This window comes from Canis lupus, chromosome 25 (genome assembly GCF_003254725.2).
Source record: "Canis lupus dingo isolate Sandy chromosome 25, ASM325472v2, whole genome shotgun sequence".
NCBI lineage: Eukaryota > Metazoa > Chordata > Mammalia > Carnivora > Canidae > Canis > Canis lupus.
In genome coordinates, this window is record NC_064267.1 from 28,608,025 (window position 1) to 28,625,698 (window position 17,674).

The window sequence follows — 17,674 nt, forward strand, 5'->3', positions numbered from 1 at the left end:
GACTATCATAAATTTAAAAAAAAAAAAAAAAAAAGAATCTTAAAACCATATTACTAAGAGGAAGATGCCAATGTAAAAAACTATATATTCTAGGATAACATTCTTGAAAAGGCAAAACTATGGAGACAGTAAAAAGACAGTGGTTGCCAAGGGTTAGCAGGAGGAAGGAAAATATGAATAGGCGGAACACAGAGGATTTTTAGAAAGTGAAACTGTAGCGTCATATTATGATACTATAATGGTGGATGCTTGTTATTATACATTTTTTAAAACCCCACAGAATGTACAAAATTATTTACACGTAATGTAAACCATGCACTTTTTGGTGACAATAATGATGTCAATGTAGGTTTACACATGATAACAAATGTAGCACTCTGGTGCCAGATGCTGCTGGTAGGGAGGCTGTGCATGTGTAGAAGGTAGGGAGTAAACAGGAACTGTATACTTTCCACTCACTTTTGCTGTGAACTTAAAACTGCCTAAAAAAAATGAAGCCTATTTTTAAAAAAGGTATACTGACACTTTAGTTGGTTTTTAAAATCTGGCCTGAAGTTCTCCGCTTAGGAAGAGGATCAATACATACCTTATTTTGTAGGGAAATTATTATAATTAAATTGAATATGCAGCGTTTTCAAACTTCATTTTAAAGATAAATTTAAAAAAGGGAAGTGATCTAAGTACAGTTGTAACATTTCTAAAACTGGTTCAGAACTTCTCTTTACACTTACTCTTACATTTTGGGAACGAAACAGTAAGATGCACATTGGTTAAATGAACTTTGTTTAAAAAAAGAATAGAATTTGGGGCGCCTGGGTGGCTCAGTTGGTTGAGCCTCCCACTCTCGATTTTGGCTCAGGTCCTGATCTCATGGGTCATGAGATTCAGTACTGCCCTGGGTTCCGCATTCTATGGGAATCTGCTTGGATATTCTCTCCCTGTTCATGTGCTCTCTCTTTCAAACAAATAAATGCATCTTTTTTTTTTAAGATTTTCATTTATTTATTCATGAGAGAGAGAGAGAGAGAGGAACAGACATAGGCAGAGGGAGAAGCAGGCTCCATGCAGGGAGCCTGACGTGGGACTCGATCCCCGGTCTCCAGAATCACACCGTGGGCTGAAGGTGGTGCTAAATTGCTGAGCCACCTGGGCTGCCCTCAAACAAATAAATGCATCTTTAAAAAAACAAACAAACAAACAAACAAAATGAATAGAATTTGGTAACTCAAGAAGATTCTTGGAAATATTTGGTCAAAGCCCCTCATCTTATAAATAAGGAAAATGAGGCTCAGAAAAGCTACATGATTCTCTCCAGGACCCCAAGGCTACAGACAGAAGGACTAGAACTTTGGTATTCTAAAGTTTCATGGCTGCTTTTTCATTATACTACTATCATTCAAGAAAACAAAATTGTGTTAGATTTCTTAAAGTTCAGAGATATAAAATTTTTTCTTCTTCCATTTTAAGAGGATATAAATCCAATTAGTGTGTTTCTTTGGCTGATAAACACTCACTCAAGCTCTGCCCACTTACTCATTTATTTTGCCTGCTTGATTTTTCCCAGAGGTCATTTAAAAAGAAAATCATGTTTTAGTAATTCTAAAAGCCAAAGAAAATGTTTTACTTTTTTTTTTTTTTTTTACATTTCTTTGAAAGTGAATATAAAACCCATGTGTGGGTCTTTCTTTTTTTTTTTTTAAGATTTTATTTATTCATTCATGACAGAGATGCAGAGATACAGGCGGAGGGAGAAGCAGGCTCCACGCAAAGAGCCGGATGTGGGACTTGATCCCGGAACTCTGGGATCATGCCCTGAGCCAAAGGCAGATGCTCAACTGCTGAGCCACCCAGATGTCCCATGTGTGGGTTATTTCTAAAGCAAGGGCTATACTCCCCATCCCACCACTGTCAGTCAGAATTTATAATCCTGCCCGACCTCTAACAGAGGTAAAAATCCACCCTTGGTGGGAGCAGCTGTGACTGTGAAAGAAGCTACAAATAACATGCTGGGAAATTCAGCAGGCACTGTTATTATATCCTGTTTATTCTGTCATTTTTCCTATCAGTAGGATATTATTTATACAGACCACACCCATGAACTTCTTGTTTATCTTATTATAGAAATCCTCCAAATCTATAAAAAGAAGCCTCTGTATTTGTTTCTGGAACAAGCACATGTGTTATAATTTTGCACCTCACTACACTTTTTTTTTTATTTAGCATTTCCTTTTGTTATGCCTGTTCTCATTTTTATCTCAAGGTTGATTTATTTCATTAATTCACATATTAGAGCTGAAGTTAGCTTTTAAAAGACTCCATAATAGGACAGAGATTCTGGAGTGCCACATCTTAAACTTTATTTTGGGATAGATTTCATCAGGTAGGAGGTATTCTTCTAAGATACACTTGGCTAATTTGTTTAAAGGCAAAAAAGTGCCTATATATGGAGATCAGATAACCATAGTGAGTGAGTCCTAGATGAGTAGAAGCCTTCCTTAAATAGGCTAACTATCCCAGGTATGCCAATTATGAGGGCCAGGCTTTATACCAGTTCTCACCAACTCACTATTATATAGTTGGATCTCTTTTCTAAAATGAAAAGCCCTGTCCCTGAGTCTAGCCTGATGCCTGGACAAGCTGGGTGAAAATGTAACACAATAATCCACGGGAAATACATGAATTCATTAAATTGATCAATGGGACAATGAAGCAACATGGTTATAAATCATCCTCATGTCCCTGCCTTATGTAAATAATTGAATTAAAGCAGATAAAAGAAAAATGTTATTTCTTAAGGGCAGAAACTCATGCAGCATTTGTTAAGCAAATAAATAACTATTTCCAGAGAGGGAATGTCACTGGACAAAGTCATATTGGGCAAATCTCCATATGTATAGCTTGTGTTAGCTTCACTAAAACTCCCTTTACTCTAGAAGACAGCACTAGGCAGCTAGGTAAACATGAAATCTTCAGAGAGCATGTACAATGCTAGACTATTGCACAAGATGGGATGTACAAGAAAGACTGCTGTTTTTAAAGAACATTACTCCAAAATGCATAATTGAAATGAGGCTTAGTACCTAAGGGTGGTGAACTTAGGTAATCAATTTCGGGGGGGGAAAAAAAAGAGGTCTACAAGAGCTAAAGTGATCAAACAAGTCAAAATGAGGATAACAACAAGTAATCTTGATAAACAGGACTTTATAAGGCTGAGGTAAGAAGGGGAAAGGCATCCTAGGCACAAATGATCTGTAAGCATCCAAGTGGGGAGAATTCTGAAAACACAAGTACCTAATTTAGCTAGAGAATCCTGAATAGAAGATAAAGATGACAATAAAAAGGAGGCTGGAATCAGACTATAAAGAGTTTCATTTTTCAGACAATGAAGAACCATCAAAGATATCTGATGAAGGGAAAATGCACCCAAGCTTTTCGAGTAGGAATGAAGAGGAGGAAGGATAAGTTGGACCGAGGGTGATATGGGGAAGAAGTTTTTAACAGTACCAAATCCTATGATTATAGCAGTAAAAGAAAGGTCCGTGTCATAAACAGATAATAAATATGTAAAAATATTTTCAAAAACAGGAGATAGCATCATGATGACTTTTATGGAGTACGACAATGTTAAAACTATGCCAATCCATTGAAAATGTCAGGAAAGCTTACCAATCTCCTAGAATAGTACTTCTCCAACCCAAATTACCTGGGGATCTGATTAAAATTCAAATTCTGGCTCAGTACATGTAGGGTAGTACTCTGTATTTTTACATTTCTAACAAGCTCCAAATAATGCTGTTTCATGGACTACACTTTGAGTAGCAAGATGCTAAAGCATCTTTCAATTTCCCTTTTCAAAAACACAATGCTACTATGTTTAATCCATTATACTATAGGTAGTCCTTTTAGATATTCCTAAGAAATTCTATTTAAAGGTATTTTATTATAATTTGCATCAATTTCAGATAGGTTTCAAAAGCTACTATTTTAAAAGTCCAAGATGATCCAAGATTCAGGGTACTCAAGATCCTCAGAAATATTTCGACCTGAAAGAAAACATGAACTCTATAATGCTGTTTTATAACACTATAATTTTATTCTTTTTTGTTGGCTGGCAGACTAGAAGATACTATTGCTTCTGATCTTGGAGGCGAAGTAAAAGCCTAAAAGACAACACTCAATCTTTTCATTGTGCACATCACTGGGTTTTGGTAAAGCCCACTTAACTTGCCCTTAGCATATTCCTTAATCCTGGAAGATAAAGGTACAAGTTTATTTTAAATAATATACTGAAAATTACAAAAATTAAATTCACACATCATCCCTCTAAGATTTCTACATGGAAAGATATGCCTTTATTTAAAATCTTTTACCATGAACAAAGGCATCATTTATAAAAATATATTACTAGTATTATATATTATACACAAATTAAGACTGGCTGACCTTAGATTTTTGGGATGAAATTTAAGACTTCTGAAATCTCAAGTTTCATTTTTAACAATACTGATGGTTAGTAACAACCTTTTAGGTAAATTAGCTTCAATATATATTGATGTCTAGAGAACAGAAATGATACCTTAAAATGGGAAGGTATTATGTGATCAGATCCAACTATTTCATCATAAAGGTAAGAAACTGAGGCATAGAGGCTAAAAAGCCCAAAGTCACATAGCTGTTACTGGCAAGTTTTAAAAGGGTGGAAGGAGGAAAAAATTAATTTTCATTATCTACTAATGTACAACATAAAACAATGTATCAACTACAAAACGTAGTTACAAGAGTTTCTCATGACTAAGGCATAGTTGATTTTAAAGGTCTTTATAAACCACTAATATCCAAGAAAGGAAGACTACATACCAACAAAGAAGACAGGCTACCCCTAAATTTAAGAATTCCATAAAAAACGCAATCTGAATAGAGAATGACACATATACACCACATACTTGAGATGGGGCTGCAGTGGGGTGGGTAATGGGATGGGATATAAAGAACAAAGAGAAGACAATGATAACTCTTATCTTCTCCGTAATGGTTTGAGGAAAGCTTTCACATACAGAAAGGTGGTTAAAAAAACTTCCTTTACTCTCATGAATCATTTTTTTTAATTGGTAAAATCAGGAATTAGGAGGACTGTAAACCTTTTAAAAATATGAACTGTAGATAGCAGTTGGATGTGCATGTGTCATGAGCTCTGTCACAATTATAAGAAAACCAGAGAACCCTTTTTTTAGCCATAAAATGGGGGATTTTGTGCTTATCAAAAATGCTCTAAAACTTACTAGCACAAGTAAAAAAAAAATACTGGAGAAGTTCCATGATATCAGAGACAATGGGTTTTAAATCACAGGCATACATTATTATGCCTAAATTGACAGGTCTGTACTGCAATGCAGAAATGCAAGTAATATTCCAACATCTGCACCAAAAGGCAGAGACTAGACATGATTCCAGAATAAAGGGCTCTTCAGCTCTTACCTGTTACCTGTGCAACAACTGCTTGGGAAATCCTCCGATTGGCAAGAAAGGCTTTGATTTCCTCTTTTATCACACTGCTGTCCCTCCTAACAAAAACAGAAGACAAGACCAACAATGTATGTTGAAGGTAGAAATCCTCATCTTTGCTAAGAAAGGTGAAGTAGAGAGGTGAGGAGAACATAGAAAGAAAAGACACAAAAATAAAGGTAAACAGACCAAGCTTGTGTGAAAATATGAAATTAAAACAAACCAAGAAACACCAAATATTCAAGTCCTAAAACATCACACCATCAGACAGACGCTTTAGTGAATGCCACAGTAGATATAAGTCTCATACCAGAGGATGGTTAATCACATGCTGTGTATAATTCACATTAGGAACAAGGCTGCCATATGGTATATACTAAGTTTCATTACTGAGGAATGAATATACCTTACACAGACAGAAATCCTAGAAAAATAAAAAGCAACAACAACAACAAAGATCAGTTGTGAGCAGATTGTGGTCTTACATGTTAACTACATAACTGCATAAATAATGTTTAGTCATTTTAAAACTTTTGTTAAAGGAACAGAAATCATCATTCTTACAACTGCTAAAGTATTAGCCATTTTAACAAATTTAATTTGCCTTTTTTCTACATAAACCAAAAAAAAAAAATTTAAGTTGGATGAGGTGAATATAGAACTTTAATATAAAAAAGGCACTTATTTATTTCCTATTATATATAATATATAGAATATATTATATTGTATCCTTGAGATTACATATTATAGACTCATTTTTTCCTCCACTAAGACAACAAATTCTCAAAAGACTAGACATTCACTAGAATAACAATGAAAGTCAAGACTTCTATTTCTCCACCAGAACAAATACTTAAGTAAAACTTATACTTGAACCCTTAAAACAAACCAATTTCTCTTTGAATGCTTTATGTTCAAAAGGATTAGATAAGTAAAGCACTGATTTTTCATCAAGTTCGAAAGTAACACAGGAGAGTGGTAATTTATAATCTCATATAGAGTCAGCAAATATGGCTAAATTCAGTCTCCCATCTGTTTTTATACAATCTATTAACTAAGAATGGTTTTCAAAGATGAACACTTGTAATCATTACTTGATGACAGTAAGCACTGACATTGAACATGAATTAAGCAAAGTATCATATCCTCCCCACAAAAATTCCATTCTTCTCATTGGTTGGCCTATATTTTAAAAACTATATTCAACTATTATTATTCTATATTAAATTTTATCAATAAAAATGCATGATCTTTTTGTTTTCTCTTAGATGTAAGTATGTGTATTATATCCTCAATTTGGCCACAAAGTGTAAAATGCTTACCATCCAGTCTTCCCCAGGAAAAGTTTGCTGACCCTTGATCTGAGACAATGGGGTCATTAAATCTTTACAAATCATTTTGTAAATGAACCACAAACTTCTTATGGGAGCTCAAGTCTCCCTAAAGATTATTTGGAGCAACGAAAGATAAGATCCCATCCAAAAAGAATTAGCTGTGATTTAACTTAAGAGCAGGTATTTTAGCCCCTTGGTGAGGAGAGAATCTACCATTCTGTTGGCTGATTCCATGTTCCCTTTCAGGAATTCTGGAAAAGTGCAGAGAAGCAATAGTAGGGACAACATTCAATCTGAAGTTCTACAGTATATTCCTGATCTACTGGTTGGAAATTCTACCTAATCAAAAAGATTTCTAAAGAAAGAAAATAGTCATATCTGCCTAATTCAATATTTAAAATTTCTCATACTCATCTAGATTCTGAACTAGGTATGGCTAGATTCTTTCCAAAACTTTCACTTGTTTATATTTGAAGTATTTCTTTAAAAAATATGCATTCTTATTTTATTTAAAAACTGTATATTTGAAAGAAAGAGGCACAAATCATACACTTTAAAGTCAAATAAAACAAACTGCACAGTAAAATACAGGTAGCATAAGCCAAAAGGCTCTCAAAAATTCACCAAAAACCAGTTGAGCAAGAGATAACTTCAGTAGTATGAATTTCATTTGCCTTATGTAACTAAAATAACCAAATCATTTGGTTTCTGATACAACCTCAAGATTAATCTGGAAAATTTTAAATAAAGCCCTGCATTGCAATATATGGAATATCCTTCTAGGAAAGTGAAAAATTGAGTTTAAGAGAATATTTATTAAGGTTAAATAAAAAAATGTGCTTTTATGGGAAAAATGATTAAATAGTATTTTCTTGGCTACTGATTTAAATTGGAATTTAAATCAATTTATTTTAAGTCAAATTCACCTAGAGTAGACACTAAATCATAAAGAGGAGATAACACTCAATTATTCCAATAGGAAATATCCAGTTTGTGAATTACTCACAGCCTTGCAGTATGGTATTTATCAAGGACTGCAGCAAGACAGAAGGAACTTGAAAAAGTCTGCAAAACAGCAGCAATTCACTTACCCTCTCACAGACTATATTTTTAGATACTTGGCAAGTTTGTAAGTACCCACAATGAGTTAAAAAAATAATAATAACAAAACCTCTTTAGTCAATAGAGAGAAGCGTTTTCAAATAGAAGAAAAACGTAAGACTTAAAAAGTAAGGTAACTCTAGGGCAAGTCATTAATACAGCTAGACCCTGGTTTCATCATATAGTAAAATGAAAACATTAATATCCCAATCACAAGGGTCTTAAAATTTTTCTCCACACACTGAAATTAATTTTAAATGAAATGTAGTATTAAATGTGTGTACATGTGTATATATGTGTATAATATATAAAATTAAAAATTCCTCAATGTAAAAACTTTTGAAACTGTAAAACCATTCAATAAACAATGACTATTATTTTATAAACCCCAGAAAGATTCCCAGGTAAAGAAGACATGAGCGATCTGCTGTAACTACCTATGACTGATGTAAATATCTGCATGAGGTACTTCAAGGCACCATGGAAAGATTTCGGTGATGTCAATTTAGACACAGTGAGTGATGTGTCACTTAGTATTTTCACTAGTTACAGGTATCCTATGCTTTCTGAAAGTTCACATTATTCCACTCTGCTTTTATAAAAGACCCGCATTAGTGTACTAACAGCATTTTTTGTAGAAGTAAAAAATACCCTTCACATTTTCTTCAGTTAGTGAAAACAGGGACTAATGGAGGTCTTTCCTAAAGTGAAGTGGTGTAACTCAAGCTTTCAATAGTGGGAAGAACCTATATTTTCAAAATAGTAACAGTATTCAACCTTCACTATGTCCAATTCTCTTGTATATTTCAGAGACCTCCATTCTGCAGGGCTAACTTGTTCTTTAAACTTTCAAATATTCCCCCTCATTCTGTCTTCCTTAACAACTTGCCTCTCCTACTGTCCACATAGTAACTCTGAAATGACTGGTTTCTTAAGTGTGAAAACTCCTTTGTTTCCTTCCAAATCTAATTTTCTTATACCCTCCCACTGCTTTCTTTCTCCCTTCATTTGAAATTTTTCACCCTCTTTAATCCCTTTTCTTCTCTTTTTTTTTTTTTGAGAACTAATTTTTTTCAAGTTTTTATTTTAATCACCCAGGACTCCTCACAATTCACTTCTTATAAAAATCTCGTATCCTCATGATCTGTACTCCTTAAGTTTTATGAAATTGAAGTGAAACACAAGTTGATCTTTCTTGGATTCCATAGCTTAATTCCAAGATAAGCTACCATTCTATTTGCATTAAACCACTTAAAATCCATGTCATCTCTTCCTACCACCTTTTCCAAATCACAGCCATCCAGAATTCATCTACTGAGGTGCTTTCCACACGAGGATAAAACTCTCCTTTCCACCCTCCACTGCCATTATTTTTATAACTTGCTAAACTTTCCATTGTTACCTATAGACCTTTCTTAATATCCAAATGAATTAATCAGTAATGCCTCTTTGTAGAATCACTCTTAAGACACAATTTAACTGTCATCTATTCAGAGAAGTTCTCCCTGATCCTCATAGCTAAAAAAGATCTTTCTTCCAACAGCTAACGTTATCATTTCAATTATATTACTCACATGCTACTATGTTTCATGCTGTTCTGTATTATAGTTGTTCCTGATCTGGTCTTATTGCTCCTACTAGCCTGTGAAGTCTTTTAGCACAAAGACTGTGTCTTATTCATCATGGAGTTTGCATATAATAGAGTTTAATTTGTTCAATGAATGAACAAATTTATAGTTGAAGATAAAAGGTTGTAAAATGGCAAACCTGATCTAGATAATTTATAAAATAGCTCTAAGTTCTTCATCTCAAATATGTTTAAGCTTCCCAAGTCAGATTGGAAAAAATTATTTATGCTAGCTCAAAATGGCAATCCTTCCATTTCTGGAACAAAGACGATTAAAGACTACATGTTTAAAAGTTGTGTGCTTTAAGATCTTCCATATTCTCTCAATTGGTATGTATGCTAAACATTCTTTAGGACTCCTTAAAGAGCCATCTATTTCAAAGTCTTCCAGAGATTGAGCAATACCTACAAAGACAAGACTATTTCACAGGTGGGAAAATATAGTTACATACAAATTCTTTAACTTTTGAATAAAAACCCGTTTCCCTTCATTTCTACTCAGGGAGATAAAGGAGATAATATAAAAAATTTTAAGATAACTTTAAAAGGAAAGCTACTCTATCTGTATACACAACATAGTAACTGAATTTAGAAAATCAATATCCTAAATCACCTATTGTTGGGCATATAGTTAATCACTTGGAATAAAGTCTTGGATCTTATACAAAATATAAACACAGTCATAAAATTTAGTAATGGGTAGTTAAGAATAACACCTTAATATATGGCATTGTTTATGAATTCCTGATAAGCCTCATTTCAATTATTATTTTATAATGTATACATGAAGGAACAAATCTACACTATAATATTAACAGATGTATATATATATACCAATATATAAATATGTATGTCAATAGATGCATTTTAAAATATTAATATGTGGAATGGGTCTTCTAGCTCTTGGCTGTAAAGTCCTTCCTAAAATGTTATACATTCAATTCAATAATTTGTTGAGAACTATCTGTTTTGTTTTGTTTTTTTCACTTCAATCAATTAAAAAATGGGAAAAGTAGCAGTTTCTTTCTGATTCTTTCCTAACAGGTTGATCAGGTATACATACACTTAATTTCTACAAAAAATGTCTTTTGTGCACCTTGAAATTTTTAGGTGTTAAGTCTATCAACTCAGTGGGTTACGTGATTTGAAAAATATTTAACATATGATTGAGTGCTATGGGGGTTGGGAAATGTGAGCATGCAAGATGTGAATTATATATGATTATCTATAAAAGGAGACAGGAAGGCATTCAGTTACCCATTCTCCCCCACTTATAGCCCATCAAATCTAATCTACTACAATATCACCATAGTGTTGAGTGATTAGCGAGGGCAGTAGAGCAACATGTGGCACAGTATACTCAGAAAGATCCACTAAAAAATTTCTCTAGCATTCTACCAAATAAAAATTCATCTGGTTAGTAATTGATTTGAAGTGGCAAATATCATGTGGGAGGTGGAGGGAAGGAGGAACAGCCCATTAAGGCATTCACAACTTTGATTTGTGTTATATCAACCACCGTTCTTGAAATCTTACTCGAATCTGCAGACATGAAAAACTTATTTACAGAGGCAACAGATATCAGAGACATGGCAATAAAGACACGGGTTAGAATTCAAGCTCTGCCACTTAATATTTAAATTTTCTTGGGCCAGTTATTTAAATTTTATGAATCTCAATTTCTCTCCTCCACCTCATACACAGCATGGTTACAGTGATTAAAAGTGAGAACAGTCATGCAGTAAACTTATTCCTCTGACCTAAGGTTGTTATGTGCAAACTTGAGAAAAATAAGAGGTGGGCATAAAGGAGGAGTGCAGGTGTGGGAGAGGACACAATGGCAGAGGACCACAGAGAGCCAGAAGGTTCAGTGAGACCCTTAGATGATTAAAGAACCAAAGTAGCAGTTCAAAGAAAGAAGTTGAGAACAGGGTAAAGATAAAGTATACTAACTATGCAATAAGTGGCAGTTAGTAAACCAAATGCTGGTAACAATGCAAAAACCTGTATATTTTTAATGATAAAACTTGAATGTGTATTAATTGTGGGATTTAACTACAAATCCTAGTGATTGCTAAAGAGGTTTACTGTTGATTTTGAGAACATAGTTGAATTATATTATGCCAATGTAAGAGCTAATAGTTAAGTGTTTAGATCCTTGCAGTCAAGTTTTAGACCCTGGCCAATCTCAGAGCCTTTAGTTAATAACGAAGTTTCCCCAAATTTTGTGGTAGTTTAATACACACTTGGGAATAACTGTTATGTTAAAAGCTTATTAAAACTGATTAATGACAGCAACAACAAAAAAACATGCTAGCATATAAATTTTATTGTTGATATAATATCCTCTCTACTCAGGATAATTAAAAGCTAACCCTGTTATATTTTAATGAGTTAAGTAACCGTCTATTTGCAGCAACAGTTCTCCCTCTCAATCATGACAATGATACACATGTTAAATTCAAAAGGAACATCTAAACTGTGGCCAGCTGCTTTAACAAGTACAAATGAGTTCAAAATCAAATTGATCTCTTAAAGTTTTAAAAGTTTAAATAACAGAGTTCTATGGCTGCTCTATGAAACTATTCATTATAAGAATTATATTAGAATCTAGATAGTCTGTTCAGTTCACAATTTCATACAAGGCAGTGCTACCCTAAAAATAAATTTGGGACAGTTTGTTTAAAAGATTTTACCACTGTGGTATTATAGAGCCGATCTTCTATATTCAATATTTAGTCACCATTATACTATTTTCAAGCCCTAAAATCGTTAGGAAGAACTATAACTCATTATAGGTTTTAACTTTATTCTGACAAATTCATGCTACAGCTTCTCTACTGTAACTAATCTATCTGCAGGATTTCCTTCCACTACAGTACTGATAATCTATTGAAAACAATGCTTTTATCATGTCTATTCCTATAGACCTGTAAAAAATCCTTAATTTCAACCAAATTAAACATAAAACTACTTGTGTGGAACTCAAATTTTTCCAAATCTGTATTGTATCCTAATATTCTTATCACCATAGTCTAGCTCAAGCAGCCTTTATAAACATGCCTTGCCTTCTCTACCTTTTACTATTCCCTTAACTTTAAATAAAGTTCCTATATTTCCAAACAAAAGCTATCCTTTTAAATTTAGCTCAAATTCATCAATTCACTTAACATATTAAACCCTTACCATGTGCCAAGGACAGTCCTAGATCCAGGAAACACAACATTCGAAAACACATGGTTACTGGCCTCAGAGTGTTCCAGGTCCAATGTGAAGTCTCTCTTAATTTTATCTGTTGAAAGTGGACTTCTTTTCTCAGTGTTTAAAACAACAAAGGCTTAAACTTACCTTGTAATAGATAATATATATGGCATCTATTAACTTAGAACCTTAGCTTCTTAGGGGTAGGAAGCATGTCTATTTTTCTTCCTAAGAACACAAGTTTTTATATAATAGGTGCTCAAAATTATTTTGATGTGGTATGTTAGAGTGAAAAACTAATCGCACAAGTTCTGTATCATGATAAAACATCTTTTCTCTCAGAAAACTCTAAGGATTAGAATGTGTTAACAATTCAGAAAATTCAGATGTTAGCAGTTAGAACTATAAAGAGAAGGCTAATTTCTGCTTTGATAAACAGAATGGAAAAGGCTTATTATCAGGCAGCAAAGAGAAGGGGCTAAGGTAAAGAAGACAAAATTTGTAAAATCATAAAATTTGAAAATATCTTCTTTCATCTCCAAGGGGAGCAGGGGGAAATCCTAGTTCTTACAAGTGGGTAGCTGAAATACAGTATATTAAAAACCAATCTAAGAACACAGACATTTGGGGGACTCTGAGTAAGCAAAGGAACTAACCTCATTAATTCCTCCACTTTATCATCTACATCTAGGTCCTCTTCTGAGGCTTCAAAACTGTATGACCTCTGACCCATGCTGTTTGCATGGTAGCGAGTGGGTGACATCTTTCCATTGGACGTGGATAATCGCTCGCTATTCTCCCTTCCATTTTGATTGGTAGTGCAAGGCTGTGGGGAGGTATCATAACTATTGCTAGGCGATGGGGACATTCCAGAATGTTGGGTCTGTGTGGAAGCTGTAGCTGTAGAAGAAGATGCTGGAACATTGTTGGTACTATTCCCATAAGAACTTCCTCCATAGCTGGACCTTCTTCCAAACTTGTCACTATGCTCTTGATCAAGACGGTCCAAAGTTTCCAAGGCATGGAGAATTTCATGTTTAGTCATTCCAGTACGCCGAAGGCGCTGAAGCAGATCTATCTGCTCTATGGTAAATCTGGGTTCATCTGTATAGTGAGACATGGTTTCCAGCAAACTAAAAAATAAAAAAATAAAAAATAAATCTTTTATTTATAACATGTACCAAAGAACATATCATTATAGAGAATACTCAGGAGAAAACGCAAAATATTCCTAATAAATTTCTTACTGAAAACAACACATTATCATAATAATTATAATAAATTATTATCACTCCATGCTAAAATATTTTTGTCACGGCAAATAGATTGGCACAGTTACTGAGTTTATTGGCAGATGGACATTAGGTTTAATGTCTAAAACCCAATTTCATATGGTGTACAATTTACATTTTCCTCAATCTGGTAAATATTTGAACCAAAATTTCAGTTATGGCAATAATACCAAAATAGCAGATTAGATACATACACTTTTTTTTTTTAATTTTTATTTATTTATGATAGTCACACACAGAGAGAGAAAGAGAGAGAGGCAGAGACGTAGGCAGAGGGAGAAGCAGGCTCCATGCACCGGGAGCCTGACGTGGGATTCGATCCCAGGTCTCCAGGATCGCGCCCTGGGCCAAAGGCAGGCGCCAAACCGCTGCGCCACCCAGGGATCCCGATACATACACTTTTAATCCTAGCCTATTCGTGATTACTCACAAGGGGTTTTCTATCTCAAATTCATTACATTAGAGTACTATTAACGATATGCTGTTGAAAAAACAGTTTGTGTTATCTTGTTTTACTAAATGTGGGGAAAAAATTATCTAGGAAGTTGTATCTTCATTTAATGTAAACAAATGACATGGAAAAGTAAGCCAAGGCAAATACTAACAACCAGCAAAAATATTTAAATGGAAAAGTAAGAAAGGCATAAAAAAACTTAAGTACCATTTCACCCACCACTTAGCAATTTCGTTTAGTTATCTCATCTCTGTAATGCATTCTCTCTTAATAGTTATCCCGAGAAATGGATCTTTCATGGTTGTAGCCAAACTATTCAGTTTTCTTAGGAAATTGCTTCCACATTATGTTTCCTTTAACTAACAGGAGAAACTGTAGCATGCCAGAAAATGTTAGAGACATAATAATATTAAGCTTAAGGGAATTATTGAATTTAAAAATTCTGGGCAGCCCAGTGAGCATGGCTCAGTGATTTAGTGTCACCTTCAGCCCAGGGTGTGATCCTGGAGACCCGGGATTGAGTCCCACATCAGGCTCCCTGCATGGAGCCTACTTCTTCCTCTGCCTGTGTCTCTGCCCACCAACCCCCCCCCCCCCCCCCCCGTCTCTCACGAATAAATAAAATCTTTTTAAAAAATCAAAATAAAATAAAATAAAAATTCTTACTACTTGATTTCCTTTCTTATAAAATTTGACTTTCCTAATTTAAGATTTTTTTGAAGTGGTAATTTCTTCTATTCTTATTTTTATAGTTATAATGCCAAATAGGATGCATGGCATACAGTAGGTTCTAAATAAATGTTTGCTAATGGAAATAAATGTCAAAGAATTTTCTCATCCTTTATAGGTGAAACATCTGTTCTGGGCCAGTTCCCTACAGCTGTTCAAAGTCTGTTTCTTCCTCACTCTATACTAAAAATTTATTGAATATTCACTTCTAGGCAGGCACTGCGCAAGAATTTCACAGAATGTAATTTCATCTGATCCTCACAACAACCCTCTGTGGAAGATTTTTAAAATTGTATATTAATTATTGAGGAAACTAAGGCTCAGAGTGGTTCTGTACCTTGCAAAAAGTCTGAGTAAGTGTAGAAAAAAGATTTAAACCTAGATATTATTGACTCCAAAGCATGTATCATTCTGCTTCCCAACATATTTCAGGACTTACTGGAAACCTATGGTTTGGGATATATGCTATCAAACTCTTTTAAGTCTCCAGTTAAAATCACTTAGATACAACCATCCTAATGATGGACTAGGGGTTCTAGTAATAGTTTTTTTTTTTTACATTTAAATCGTTGCTCCACCTGTAATTTATATTTACTTAATGAGTGTGAAAGGATTTGAGCTTTATTTTTTCTCAAATGCATAGGTGGTTGTCCAATATGCTTTACTGAGTAATATGTCTCTTCTCATCTGAAATACAATCTTTTTCATATATAAAATTTCTGCACAAATCTCTATCTGCCTTTGGATTCTCTATTCTCTATCGACTGACTGACTTATCTTTCAAATCCTCTTAAAAATAAGCAGACAGAAATCTAAAATTTTTATGTGAAATCACTCTTATTTTCGAGACAGGTTAATTAAAAATAAAAACAAATGTATTTTGTGGACCACAAATTACATGTTGCAAGCCAGTTGTGGTCATAGGACAGTGTGTGTCTGCCTTACACCTGAACATTATCTTCTGCTTTCTTCCAATACTCACTGTGACAAGCTAGCCATGATAAAAGTCTTATTTTCATGACTATTATTTTGTTTCTTGATTGCCTGGGTTTTTTTCCTCCAACATTTTATAATAAAAAACATTAAACATATAGAAAAATTGAAGGAAATTTGCAGTGAACACCCACATACTATCTACATTTTACTGTTAACATTGCATTTGCTTTATAACATAACTATCCATTTGCTTATGCATCCATACCTATACTCATCTTATTTTTTATACATTTGAAAATTAGTTACAGACATTTGTACACTTCTTCCTAAATACTTCCACATGCATTTCAATAACTAGAGCTCAGTATTTGTTCAGGTTTTATCTTCTGAGGTAAAATTTACATCAAAAAAACTACACAAATCTTTTGTTTACCACTCTATAAGTTTTGAGAAGTACACATTGTAAAAAAGAAATACATAGCCTTTGAAAATGCCTTTGAAGATACAGAATATTGCTATCATCCCAAGAAGTGCTCCCTTTCCAGCTAATCCTTAACCCCTTCTCTTACAGGGAAACACTGCTCAGACTTTTCCCACCACAGATTGGTTTTCCCTGTTCTAGAACTTCATATAAATGGAATTTTTTTTTAAGATTTTATTTATTCATGATAGACACAGAGAGAGAAAGAGAGAGAGAGAGGCAGAGACACAGACCGAGGGAGGAGCAAGCTCCATGCAGGGAGGCCAATGCAGGACTCGATCCTGGGACTCCAGGATCATGCCCTGGGCCAAAGGCAGGTGCTTAAACCGCTGAGCCACCCCTATAAATGGAATTTCTATGTACTCTTTTCACTCAGCATAAAGTTTTGGAGATTCATGTATGATATAGGTATGTATCAGTAGTTTGTCCTTTATATTGTTGAGTAGTACTTCATTATAGGAATATACTTCATGTTTGTTTATCCTATTTTAGACACACAGACTATTTCCAATCATTAGCTATTCTAAATGCTTTGACTATGGGGCACACCTGGGTGGCTCAGTCGGTTAAATGTTTGACTCTTGGTTTTGGCTCAGGTCATGATCTCATGGGTCATGGGGTTGAGCCCTGCATGGGTCTCCTGGCTCAGTGAGAAGTAGTCTTGAAGATTCTCTCCTTCTATCCCTTCCTCAGCATCTAATCATGCACTCAGTCTGTATCACTGACATGAATAAATCTTGAAATGCTTTGGCTATTACAATTGTATTTTACTACTTGTTAGCTTAATACATCCCCCCCTAATATATCATCATCTGGTTGGGAGGGAAGAGAAAACTTCTCCTGACCAATTTCAAAAGAACAATACACCTGGTTTAGTATGAATGATCTATTACTAAAATGCTATGCAGTGTTGGTAATGTTCCATGCTAGTTATATTACACTGGTATATTCACTGTGAACATCCACCAAGCAGTGACTACTGATTTGTGAATTTTTCAGCAGGCATATTAGGCTTAA

General features: G+C 34.3%; 1 protein-coding gene across 19 annotated transcripts in view; it reads right to left on the minus strand.

Moving 5' to 3' along the window:
* HMBOX1 (homeobox containing 1) overlaps window positions 1–17,674 on the minus strand; it is a 191,225-nt gene that overhangs the window by 91,075 nt on the left and 82,476 nt on the right. For all 19 annotated transcript variants that reach the window (XM_025462959.3, XM_025462970.3, XM_025462958.3 and 16 more), the window contains 2 exons: window positions 13,422–13,898; window positions 5,476–5,561 (listed from right to left, as the gene is read on the minus strand). In XM_025462959.3, the coding sequence (XP_025318744.1) occupies window positions 5,476–5,561; window positions 13,422–13,898 (563 nt within the window). The remainder of the gene's footprint in view (window positions 1–5,475; window positions 5,562–13,421; window positions 13,899–17,674) is intronic.